The sequence below is a fragment of the Delphinapterus leucas genome, chromosome 16 (assembly GCF_059928025.1).
Source record: "Delphinapterus leucas isolate spDelLeu-1000000601 "Yukka" chromosome 16, BTC_Dleu_Yukka2, whole genome shotgun sequence".
Taxonomy (NCBI): Eukaryota; Metazoa; Chordata; class Mammalia; order Artiodactyla; family Monodontidae; genus Delphinapterus; species Delphinapterus leucas.
Genome location: NC_143144.1, coordinates 52,663,301 through 52,677,116, shown reverse-complemented (window position 1 = coordinate 52,677,116; position 13,816 = coordinate 52,663,301). Strand labels below are relative to the sequence as shown.

The 13,816-nt window shown below is 37.2% G+C and overlaps 1 protein-coding gene across 3 annotated transcripts in view; it reads right to left on the bottom strand.

Moving 5' to 3' along the window:
• Window positions 1–6,141: 6,141 nt before the first annotated feature.
• TNKS2 (tankyrase 2) overlaps window positions 6,142–13,816 on the bottom strand; it is a 62,846-nt gene continuing 55,171 nt past the window's right edge. For 2 of the 3 annotated variants that reach the window (XM_089897922.1, XM_022569356.2), the window contains 2 exons: window positions 12,657–12,843; window positions 6,142–9,475 (listed from right to left, as the gene is read on the bottom strand). In XM_089897922.1, the coding sequence (XP_089754048.1) occupies window positions 9,247–9,475; window positions 12,657–12,843 (416 nt within the window). In that variant the 3' untranslated portion in view covers window positions 6,142–9,246. The remainder of the gene's footprint in view (window positions 9,476–12,656; window positions 12,844–13,816) is intronic. The other variant, XM_022569357.2, reaches the window with a different exon arrangement.

Below are 13,816 nucleotides of genomic sequence, written 5' to 3'. Positions count from 1 at the left end.
GAGTGCTCCTCTCTGCTATCTAGAGCCTCCGAGAGAGCCCAGAGGCCCTACTTCCCCCACAATCTCCCACCATCCCTCAACTAAAGGGTTAACACCAGGCAGAAGAGGCGGTCTTCAGTCTCTTCTGACTGGTCAGTGCCTGGGTGTTAAATATTCTGAATATCACTCCATCTTTTCTTTACTAGGAGGAGAAGCGGAAAATGGCACCACGGTACATAGTTAAGCTGCATTTCTCCTCTTTAAATGCCATTTTAAAAAATGTCCTTCCCTGTATACTGCTCATTTTCTATTGGGTTGTTGGTGTTTTGATTCCTGATTCTGAAGAGCTTTTAATGTTAAAAAAATAAATCCTTAGTTTACGTGCTGCAAATATTCCTTACAGTTTGCCATTTTTAACTTTGCAGACAAAATTTTTGTGAAGTTGGATTTATCAATCTCTGTTCAAAGCTTCTGGGTTTTGTTATAATCAGAAAGGTCTTTGCTATACCAATATTGGTAACATTGTTCTGTTTTTCTTCTTGTAATTTTGTAGTTTCACTTTCTATCATTACATACTTGACTCAACTGAAGTATTCTGATGTATGAAACAAGGGTCCAACTTTATTTTGTCCTGATGGCTCCTCAGTTGTTGCAAGACCATTATCTTCCCCACAGTTTCATAATATCCTACCTTTCCTACCGTAGATCTGAGACCATTTCTGGACTCCCTATTCCATTCCAGTAATTAGCTTATGTGCCAGTATTACTAATAGTTTTAAAAATTTTTAAATATGTGATATGGCTAGTAGCCCTTCAGTACTTTTTTCTCAGAAACTTTTTATAAGAATCCTTGTATATCTATTTTTCCACAGTAGCTTTAGAATCAGTTTGCATAGGTTCCCACCCCTTCCCTCAAAAGGGTTGGTATTTTTTGTTTAAATTAATTTTTATTGGAGTATAGTTGATTTACAAAGTTGTGTTAGTTTCTGCTGTACAGCAAAGTGAATCAGTTATACATATACATATATCCACTCTTTTTTAGATTCTATTGCCATATAGGTCATTACAGAGCACTGAGTAGAGTTCCCTGTGCTGTACAGTAGGTTCTTATTAGTTACCTATTTTATGTATAGTAGTGTGTATATGTCAATCCAGTATGTTACTAGGTCATGGCAAATTTATATACTTACTTAAGGAGAACCAAAATCATTATAATATTGAACTTTTCTACCCAATAGCATATAGTATCCTATTTGTGCCAGTCTTATTTTGTTTCTATGTGACATTATTTTCATTGCTTTTATTGCTTCCTCTTTGTATACCCAGAAGTAGGCTCTTTCATTTTACTGGTAATGTCAAATTGTTTTCCAAAGCACTTAGACCCACAGCAATGTGTAAGAGATCCACATCCTCTAATAGTTTGCATTGTCTCAAGTTTTTTACTTTTGTCAATTCCAGCAGGTGTAAAATGGTATTACCATGTTACCTAATTTGAATTTCCCTGATTACCAATACGGCTGAGCATTTTTTGGAATGCTTAGTGGTCACTGGGGTCTCCCATTTTAAGAAATGCCTGTTTATTTTTTTACTCATTTTCCCCCTTAGTTTAATATATCCTGGATATGAATCCTTTGCCCTTTAAATGTGTTGCAAATATTTTCTCCCACTTTGTGACCTGCCTCTTTACTTTCTTTACAAAGGTCGTTTGATGAACAGATCTTCTTAATTTTAATACAAATTTATCAATCTTTTCTTTTAGGGTTAAGTGTTCTTTGAAGCTCAGTTAAAAGCTCTTTCTTATCCCCCAATCAGAAAGTCTTCTTCTGTATTTTCTTAACATTTAAAATATTTTGATTTTCAAAAAAAAAATTTTTTTTTGATTTTCATATTAAGTCCCATATAAAATCCATCTGGAAGTGATTTTTGTGTATGCATCCAGATATACAAATTTTTCCCATATGCATAACCAGTTGTTTCCTGACAATTTATTGAACAGCTCCTTCTTCCCACATGATCTGCAGTGCTACCTCTGGTGTATATAAAAATCCCATTTATACTCTGTTCAGTTGGTCAGATGAATCCATCCCTGCACCAATATTACTATACTTAGTTACTGGCGCCTTAATGCTATTCTTGACGTCTGGTCCCCCCGCCCCCACCATTCCAGGAATGTCCAGCCTGTTCTTACCCCTTTACAGATAATTTCCGACTTGTTTAGGATTCTTTCATACCTTTTGGGAGAAAAAAAGTACATGAGTCACCTCTGATCCCCACTTTTGCTGGAGTGTTCTTTTACCTTTTTTCATCTTTACAGTTCTATTTCTACTCTTTTAGTGATTATTCTTAAATTTTTAATATGCATACTTAAACTCTGAAGCTCATCAACACTTTTAAAGTTTCTCCTATCTCCCACATTATTGTCAAGTAGTACTTTAAATTCCACCTTGTTTTTAAAATCTCATATCTATTTATTACTCCGACGGTATTTTTATAGACAACGCTTATTTTATTATAGTTTAGTTTAAATAGATAAAATAATCCTGCTAGGGACTTCCCTGGTGGTGCAGTGGTTAAGAATCCAACTGCCAATGCAGGGGACACGGTTCGAGCCCTGGTCCGAGAAGATCCCACATGCCGTGGAGCAACTAAGCCCATGCACCACAACTAATGAGCCTCTGCTCTAGAGCCCGTGAGCCACAACTACTGAAGCCTGCGCACCTAGAGCCCATGCTCCGCAACAAGAGAAGCCACCACAATGAGAAGCCTGTGCACCACAACAAAGAGTAGCCCCTGCTCGCCGCAACTAGAGAAAGCCCGCGCACAGCAACGAAGACTCAATGCAGCCAAAGATAAATATAAAAAAATAGTCCTGCTATAAAATTCAAAAGGAATAAAAGACTATACAGTGAAAAGTCTCTTCAACACCTCTGTACCCTGGCACCTAGGTGTCCTCCCAATAGTTTGTGTGTATCCCGGAGGTGTTTTACGCATAAAGAAGCAAATGTATATTGTACTTTTTCCTGTTTTATACAAATAGAGTACCAAATCATACATAGTCATCAACCTCTTACTTTTTTCATTTATTGTATCTTGAAGATGATTCCTTATGAGTTAGTACTTGTTCTTTTTTTTACACGAGTATAATTTCAGTCTGTTTACCAACACGTTTACCAATTCTTTTGTTCACCATGCTTCTTGCAGTCCACTCCTTCCTTCTGGATTCAACTGCCTTCTTTCTGGAATAAATCCTATGAGTTCTTTCAGGAAAATCTGAAAATGTGTTTTTCATCCTCTCTTTTGAATGTTAATTTGTCTCTGTATAGATTTCAAGGCTAACATCCTTTTTTCTTTTTTTTTTAACATCAATTCTTTTCAACACTTACAACTTATTTTATTGTCTTCTGGCCCATATTGCTGCCATTGAAAAGCCTGCTACCAGCGTAGTTATTCCTTTGCAGGTAACTTTTCTTCTTAGTCCCTTTTAGACTTTTCTCTTTTCTTTTGTAGTTGTACTATATGTCTAGAAACAGACTTGTTTTTATTCACTCTCCTAGATATTTGTTACACTTTCTTGAGCATCCATACCTCCTTTAAAATTCTGGAAAAATCTTCAAATATCTTCCTTCCCCTATTCTTTATGTTGGATCTTCTCATTCTATTCTCCATGTTTCTTAGCCTTTTCCTATTTCCCATCCCTTCCTCTGCTATAACCAGGGTATCTTCCTGATTTATCTTCTAGTTCACCAATTCTCTCCTCATATATGCCCAATCTGTGGTTTAATCTGTCCACGGGGCTCTTAATTTCATTAACTATACATTTTTTTAGTTCCCCAAAAGAGTTAGCTTTTCAAATCTACTTTGCCTTTTTCAGTGTCATCTTTTCTAATGGTTTTTATGCTTTCCTCCCCCAGCCAATCATTTTAAATATTCTTATTCCATAGTTATCATCCTACATTAAGTTTGTGAGGGTGCTAAAGCTCTAAGGTTGTGTCTACTGACTTATGCTCACAGTGGATTGTTTTGGACTTTTGGTCATGAGTTCATTTGAGTGGAGTTTGTTTCTTCTGTACTGTAGGAATATGATGCAGGCTTGGGTTATGGGTATGTCTTCCTTCCCCAACCAGGTTGCCATAATGTCTATGTGCTTTTGTCAGTCTTTTTCAAACTGAGATCCTCAGCCTCCTAGGGACATACATAACTCATATTTGAGCTTATTAAGGTTTCATTGGAACAAAGGGAGCAGTCCAGTGGCAAATGAATTTTGCTGTTTTAAAATTCTATGTTCTGTATCTCCATTACAAGTGAGAAAACTCAACCACTCGTCCTGGGGATTCAGGGAAATAATAATATAATTACAATAACCAGTTTTTGCCAAATACAGCACTTAGTGGCACATACAGAAGATCATTTAGTTCCCTCAACAAACCTATGAGGTAAGTATTGTAAGGCTTATAAAGGTTATGTAATATGTTCAAGGCTGTAAAACTGGTGTGGGATAAGGTAAAATTCAAATCCAGATCCATCTAGAGCCCAATCACTTAATCACTATTCACTCAACAAAAATTTACTGAGGAATTACTATGTGTCAGCCTGTGCTAAGTGATGGGTCTAGTGGTAAAAAAAACAGATATCTTTCTTCTACCTTTCAAATTATCTGTGAGGGACTACTGTTTCTGTTTTCCTCTTAATTTCCAATTTGTTGCAGACCAATATTTTAGTTAAAGAAATTTAAGAGGACTTCCCTGCCAGGCCGGTGGTTAAAACTCCATGCTCCCAATTGCAGGGGGCATGGGTTTGATCCCTGGTTGGGGAACTAAGATCCCACGTGCTGCACGGCACGGCCTTAAAAAAAAAGAAAAAAGAAATTTAAAACATTGCATCAATGTCAAACCGCTATAAAAGTTTCCTCTCAATTTTTGTTTTCATCTCTCCACGGGCTGGTAACAAATAGGTTGCAGACCAGCCCCACCTGCAGGCCACTTCTGCGTAGCACCGCTCCACAGTGTATTGGCAGGCCATCTGAGGGGCTTTGTGCAGATTTTTGTGATGACGCTGACAACTGTGGGTGAATAACAAAGTGGAGAAGACACTTCTAACAATGGTGGCTTGTATATGGAGAGCAAGAACCTTCTAAGAAGGTACCATTAAGTATTTTATGTCCGTCTTCCTCAGCTAGTAAGCATGAAAAGGAGGAGGCGGATAGAGATTCAGCAGATAGCGAAAAGGCCACATTACAGTCTAACTCTACACAAATCCGGCAGTTCTCCTGGTGAAGAATGTATATGACCACTTGCTTCCTCTGTTACTCTAGTCCTCTAATAGGACAGGACAGTAGGTAAAGGGCCAGTCAGGAATACTAATCACAAAAGCTTAGGGAAATTTATTTGCAAGTTTTCTTTCCTCATTACCCTGCAAACAACTGGATCACATCATACAATGGCATGCATGCTTAGGAACTAGCAAGCGAACACTTTCATATTATACCAAATCAAGCAGTAAGATAAAGCTGCTGAAAAATATTTCAAAGCCAAATGACTTACGGATCATTTGCACCATCATTCTCCTATTATGGAAAGCAGGGACCTGATCACACACACAGACACTTAGCATATTGAAACCTAAAATACATTTATCTTACTATACTTTCTTTTAAGAATACTAAATACTACTAACTTTAAGATTTGTAAAGAAATTTTCTATGACACAGAATACAAAAATATATTCTTATTACTCTTTATAAGTTAAGATAGATTTCCCAGGGGAGTTCCCTGGCGGTCCAGCGGTCAGGACTCCAAGCTCTCATTGCTGAGGGCCCGAGTTTGGTCCCTGGTCGGGGAACTAAAACCCTGCAAACTGTGTGGTGTGGCCAAAAAAAAAAAAAGATAGATTTCCCAGGAAACAGCTTTAAGGTTTGCCAAAACTTGTGTAGGATAGACTAAATGTCTAAAAGTGTCTGACAGCTACTTTCATCTTAAAGCATCTGAGCAGGTATGGTCACGACATTCAGTATTTCAAATTTTAAACTGCACTCTTTATCACTATTAGACTCAGAACTACATTATTTTCCTGAAATTGTGGTTTATTGTAATCTTAATCCATTTTCTCAAAGACCATTCAACAACACATTTATGCTATTCCAGTAATTACCATGCTACCCAGAAAAACAAGTGAACAGTTTATTAAGAATTAAATGAGGGTATGGAATGTGATACAAGTAAGACACTCAAGATGGATATAATAGTACTACTCACACAAAAATTTAAATCTCTTAAAAAAAAATCACAAGACAAAAGAAAAAGCAATTCCATCATCATAAAGTAAGGTATTTCATGCAAAAACTTCAAAGAAATCCCCAGTCACCCCCAACCCCCCCAAGCTCCTAACAAAAAGCTATCTGAAATAGTGCCATGCTAACATATTAACCACAATATAATCATTCATAGAAAAGCAACACACTAATTAAGCAATGGATTAGATGAAACAACACAGGCTGCAATATCGTAAACTCATAGACCATGATGATTTTACATGATAAGCAATTCCAGAGTCACTCATAGGGTGAGCAATATGGGCTAAATGTTGAGAGAGAAGGTATGTAAATATAAACTCCATTAACTCATCTCATTATCTTCTAATTATAAAACTTAGAAGCTTCCAGAACCTGAAAAATTACATAAAATTTGGCATACTCCATTTGTGTTCCAAGAATGACGTTAGGATATCTGCCATTATTAGAGAGCTGTATAAAGCACTTCATGGTCAGGAATTGACCTCTTAAATGATCACAATTTACATCATAGAAACACAACTCCAGATATGCAATACATTTACTGTGATTAACTCTTACTCAAGACAAGAAACATGATTTTCTAGCACTTTATGTACAAGTTACTGCAAAAGCCCAGTTAATTTAGAGACCGAATAAAATGTAAAACAAATGTGAACTGGTACAGAGAGTGAAGGGGAACAGCCTCATTAACAAAGATTTAATGGGTAACAATCTTGCGTTGACTTCTGAGAGAACTACAGTCAACAAACAGACTGCCAAGCTGTAACTCATGTCTCTGTACCAAGATGCTTTAGCATATTTCATGGAAAAGATAGTTTTATGTTAAAAAATAGGAATGGCATTTTATGGGATAGCATTCCCCTCCACAGCTGCCCAACAAGCCTGGTCACCAGGTGGTGCATAAATAAAGCGTTATTTCCAAGTGGGTGTACCATGTCATGATGAGGCAACCCAGGAGCGGAAGCACCCATTTCACTGCACCTGCCTATTCAGGAGGCCGGGAGAGAACTGGGACACCTACATTTCATGGTTTTGGGTTGAGCTTACCTATGGTGTACAGACTGGCTATAAGTAAAACAGTAAGGCCAAAGAAAAAGAACAGGAGAAAAATAACTTCGGAGAAAAAACTACCCACTCCCATCTGCTATTTTTTTCCCTTTAGATTTAAGCTAATTAGAACAGGCTGGAAAAATTTCAGGATTACCCTTCCCGCATCTGAAAATTCAACTTCCTATTTACATTCCATGAAAAGAACACTATAATTGTTCAGTGGCAGGATTTAGCCTCTCTAAAAAATAGAAGCTCTTGCTCTAATTTTCACAAAATGACATGAGAAAATTTTCCAATGTGAAACCCAGAGTTTGAGGCTAGTAAAGAAGTGTCTTTAATAATCAGGACCATCATAGTTAGAGCTCTTTGGAATGTGTGTTATACGTACAAAGTTATCACAAATTAAACTCCCAGAGTATTTATGAAACAAGCTCTTAAATGGGAAAGACTTCTAATGAGACATAAATGCTTCCATCAGCAAATTAAATCTGATGAATCAATCCTTCCCAAGTGACAAGGTCTCTGCTAACGACTCAACATAGCCTCTGGAATCAAAGGTAAAAGATCATTCGATCATGATGATGCAAGATGAAGTACAGATGAGCAGTACATATGAAAAAAATCTGTAAACCGCTGCAGTTCTAAAACAGTAGATTTATATTACAAAGCAATGTAAATAAATATGGGGCTAGTACAAAAGCTCTTATTTACAGTTTTACAAATGAAACTGTATTCAGTGTAAATGCTGTGTTTTAAAGAACACAGTACTATATTAGTAAAGTGAGTTCTGTTGAGGGGAATTACAGTTTCTGTTAGAATCAATGTATAACGTATAAAAGATTCAAGTTAACTCTGTTTATAATTTAGTACAGACAAACCCAGTTTAACCTGGAATGGCATCTGTTAAAGTGCTGAAAAACAGGAAATATTTAGAAAACACTGTACATTATTAAAGCTTTATCAAGTCAGAATGTTAAAATCCTTTCACATTTTTAACCTTTTGCCACAGGCTTGTGGACAAGATGATTTTTCTCAGCAAAGGAGTAAAACTTACGAGGCCACCAGCTGCTTAGATGATTTTAGGTTGTGTTGCTAGTTTCCTAAAACAACTATTTATCCATCAACCATACCTTCAGGCCTTACAATCTGGTAAGTAATTAAATATTCAGGATAAGCCTAGAAGAGAAAGATTAATTCAAATATTGGTAAACAAATTTTTTGAAAGGAGACTTATTATAAGGATTCCTAGGGAAGAGGTTCTAAATTAGTGCTGTGGATCAGAATCATGAAAGGGCATTTTCCCAAAACAGCCTTACCTTGACTCCAATCCCTTAGACTCTCAATCAGCAGGTCTAGGATGAGTATTAAGCATGTGTTTGTTTTTAATAACTGAGGTGATCCTGATATGTATCCCCAGTACACAACGCTCTAGAGATGCTTTTGACTGGATCTATGTCACTAAGAGCAAGAGGGAATTATACATTTCTTTGCTACAGAGAGGTTAACTATTAAATATAGGATTCTAATTATATTTTACAGAAGCTAAAAAAAAAAGTATGGTTGACAAAATCTGAATAAGGTCTGTAGGTTAGATATATTACATTAATGATATTTTCCTGATTTTGACAATTTTAAGGGAATGTCCTTGTTTTTAGGAAATACACACTGAAGAATTTAAGGGTAAAGAAAGATGCCTATTACCTACTTCCAAGCAGCTCAGAAAAAAAAAAAAAGTATACACACATACAGTAGGGAGAGCATGATAAAGGAGAAAGAGAGAATGCTAAAATGTTAACATTTGGAAGATCTGGGTAAAGGTTATAAGGGAATTCTCTTTATTATTTTTGCAATTTTTCTTTAAGCCTGAAATAATTTCCAAATATGAGTTAAAAAGAAATCCAGCTCTTAAGGCAATATGTCTTGTCAATTTAAAAGATTAGTAAGAGGTTAAAGTATGGCTCTAAAGCATTTTTGAAGATGAGCAAATAAAACTGAATTACCTGTTCTCCTCTGTAAATTACATATTCAGCTAATGCTAGTCCATTTACACTGGGTCGACCAGTGACTGAGTGATGTCCTGGAGGAGAATGTGCCATTTTCATTGCACTGAACTGCAGGAAAGACTTTCCCAAGGTTACCCGGCAAAAGAGCAGCTGCCTATAACACGTGAAAAGGAAAAGATCTCCCTGAAGACAAGTCGTACATGACAATTTTATTTATGTACACTACATAAGCTTTTTAATGCATTTATACGTGAACACTTATGACTGTTTCTATCATTTTACCCTTTAAAGAACTTTGTAAGAATGTCTTCTACTACTCTCACTAATGAAAGAATTTGTCACTTTAATTAATCCTTATTTTAACTATAAAATGATATAGCGATTGTAATAATCTTAAAGTGATATAGACTCTGCCATCCTGTTTGTATCCCAGCAAAAGCACAAATCATAGCCCAAGTGGGAAGGAGGAGGAGGTTTTAAGGGGCTTCCATGAAGTGCCTTACAAAGTTGAACATTTACCCAGGTAAGTCCTGTGGATTCCACTTTCAAAATGTATTGAAATCCATTCTCTTCTCTTAACTCTACTGTCACTAATTGAGTCCAAATCACCAAAATTTTCACCTGGACTGTAACAATGGCCTTTGAATTTTCACCTGGACTGTAACAATGGCCTTTGAACTAGTCTTTCTGTTTCTACTGTAATTCTTTTTTTTTTGCGGTACACGGGCCTCTCACTGTTGTGGCCTCTCCCGTTGCGGAGCACAGGCTCCGGATGCGCAGGCCCAGCGGCCACGGCTCACGGGCCCAGCCGCTCCGTGGCACGTGCGATCTTCCCGGACCGGGGCATGAACCCGTGTCCCCTGCATCGGCAGGCGGACTCTCAACCACTGCGCCACCAGGGAAGCCCTCTACTCTAATTCTTGTCTAAATTACTTTCCATCCAAGCAACCAGTGATTTAGGGGAAAAAAACAACAAACAACAAAAACCATAAATCAGATTGCATCGCTTTTCTGCTTAAAACCTTTTAGAGGCTACTCACTGTGCCTAGAAGAAAATCCAAATTCCTTTTAATGGCTCTAAATTCTTGAATTTTACTCTGTGTTCATTATGCCCAGGAGCATTAGTTTTTCTTCCCACAGGCCAAACTTTCTTGCCTTATGGCCATCAGACATACTGTTTCCTCTATCATCTAGAATGATATTATTCTACCACTCTTCTACTGGCTAATATTCATTTTTCAAGTTTCAGCTGAAATGTCACATCTTCAAATAGGTCTTCCCTCACCAGAAGTTTTAAGTATTACTTTCCCACTCCCCACAGGCATATTATTGGCCTTCCTTAGATCCAATGAACTTTTTATTACTTCATTGTTTCTCTCTCTAATTTCCTTTTTTCTATATAGGAGAAGAGGAGATTTGGTGGACTAATTGATGATTCTGTCTCCAAAGAAGACGGGCTATGTACTTTTTATTCTAAATATGCCCTATGGAAACCTTCTTAGCGTTTCTTTCTTTCTTTCTTTATATATATATATATATATATATATATATATATATATATATATATTCATTTATTTATTTATTTATTTATGGCTGCTTTGGGTCTTCATTGCTGCACGTGGGCTTTCTTTTTAGTTGCAGAGAGCGGGGGTTACTCTTCGTTGCGGTGCGCAGGCCTCTCATTAAGGTGGCTTCTCTTGTGGAGCACAGGCTCTAGGTGCATGGGCTTCGGTAGTTGTGGCTTGTGGGCTCTAGAGAGCAGGCTCAGTAGTTGTGGTGCACAGGCTTAGATGCTCCGTGGCATGTGGGATCTTCCCGGACCAGGGCTCAAACCCGTGTCCTCTGCATTGGCAGGCGGATTCTTAACCACTGTGCCACCAGGGAAGCCCTTCTTAGCGTTTCTAATAGATTTTCTATTATAGTCACAATCAGTCCCATGATAATCCAGCATACAGAAATCTTAAGTTAATAAATAAACTTATTTCCAGACATACAAGCATTCTACTCCAAAGACAGCTGAGAAGAGGTACTCGAACAATGCTTACTACTAATACTAATAATCAGAACTATTCAGCCTCCAGATAATATATGACAAGTAAAAGTAGCAATGTTCAATTTACAGAATCTCAAGAAATTACAAGTCTCCTAACCATTCCAACTTATGATCTAAAATAGAAATGGGTGGGAGGTCATACCCAAGAGGACTGACTGTAGATACCTATGTGAGTCTAAATTTAGGGGGCAAACAACAAGAACAAAACATAAACAGTCTTTGTTTCCCTTCAGGACTACAGTCCTTTACCCTTGGTAACCTTTCAATGTCAGCTGGGAAGGTTTTAAAAATCCCATGCACAGACCAGACCCCAGACCAATTAAGTGAGAATCTCTTGAGGGTGGGACACAGGCACTAGTTTTTAAAGCCCCTTAGGTAACTCCAATGTGCTGCCAAAGCTGAGAACTACTGCTCTAGGGTTTCTACATCAGTGATCAGAAGCTTCAGCATCAGCTAGGAACTTGGTAGAAACTGGCAGAAATTCAAGTTCTAGGGCTCCACCTACTAAATCAACAACTCAGGACGCATGGCACCGGAATCTTTGTTTTTACTAGCTGTCTAGGTGATTCTGAGCTTGCTCATGTTTGATAGTTACTGTTCTAGGTCTTCATAAGCAGTGTCCTAACTATAGAATAAACCTCAGTAATTAATCTTACTTGATTTTTCAAACGGTGAAAGATAATTTATTTACGTATAAGGATTTTATCAATTAGACCCAAGTCATTTGAATGATTTTAACAACTGAGTTAGACCAGGGTAACTGAAAGTAGGAAAAAAGTACAAAGTAGTTCTTTGATAATGTGCTTTCTAAAGGGGCTGATGTATTTTATTGTAACTTTTTGAGTAGTAACATCACAGATTGAGGATTAAGATCACTATCACACTGGAAGAGAGGCTCCCTCACACATTGCCGTGAAATGATTAGGTGTTAACAAGTAATGCCATTTTAGCCTTTGAACACTAGATTTTTAAACAGTCCACAATAAAATCTCTTTCATGCCCAGTGATATCTTCTATTCCATATTCTAAAAGCACCATATGCTCTAATGATTGAATGAGTTGAATAGGTCAAGTGTGTAGAACTGTGCTTGGCCCATACAGATCATTTAATAAATATTAACCATCACTAGAACTGGTGAGAGGACCAAAAGCAACCTGAAATATGACTAGCTTGGATTCCTAAAGTTGTCTGAGATAATGTTGTGCCCCCCAAATTTCTCAAATTTGAAACCAGTTCTTATCTGATTCTTATCAAAATAAACAAGAACAAGTGATCTCTTACCTGTGGCAAATGTAACAAGATCTGTCTTTGTGTACTGGACACCCAGTACCTCCTCCGATTCCATACACATACTGATTGCTTTTGGAAGAGTTTTCAGCAAAATAGATCCCAGCTCCAAACATGCCACCTATGTAGGCATGCCTTTCGTCAAAGCCTTTATGAATAATTGCATTCACAAAGGGAGACCCTAAAATACATATAAATACATAACATTTAAAAATTATCTTAGAAGAAAAAGAACAAAAGCTAAAGCCTCTTAGAAGTTAAATTCTTAAACATATATACACCACCACCACAATAAAGCAAATTCAAAACACAAGGGTTAACAAGTTAACTGTCAGCTAGCTCACCACTTTAGAATAAATAGTTATTTTAGAAGAATTGCTAATATGAATGAATGTTTCTAATAGGGTGGTGGTTCAGATGCCAAAGTAAGGACACATACAGATTCAACTAGAAAAACAAACAGATCACCCGAAATATCAATGCTAGAGTTATCAAATTCCAGGCCCCAAATTCATACATATCCAGAACCAAGAGTCTCATAATTCACCTCTTATGGCAAGGCTGAATGCAATTAGGTCATGCAATGATGCCCACATCTGTGTACTTTTTCTAGATATCAAAAGTGGCCAAAGTGATCTTTTCATGTTCATTTTCTTCTTTACACCTCTTCTCTCCTATCCTTCCACTTCTCTGCCTTTTATCACTTGCTAGTACCAGATTTCAACTGTAAATGTGGTGTATTCCTTCATTCCCTACATATTGACTTCTTTCTCCTCCTTCCTTGCACGTGTGCCAAGAAGGAGCTTAGCCAAAGGAGAGGAGGTACTAAGCATGGGTACCAGGCCAGGGAGTGGAGTGAGGCTGGGGGTTGGGAAAAGTCAGTATAACACAACTAACTGATCCATCAAGATCAGTGTCCCTGTTCATAAAGGGACAGGAAAATACACTGAATTCCACTTTACAGAAATACTGAAGAATACAATAACTTATTTGAATTTGAAAAACCCAAAACCATTTCTATTATAAAACAGAAAAAATTATTCATTACAACCATTAAGTCAATACATAAAAAAATATGCTCTGTGCCAAGAAATTATCATGATGATTTTTAGGGTTTTGGAATGAGAAGTACCATTTAGATATTATATACCAAT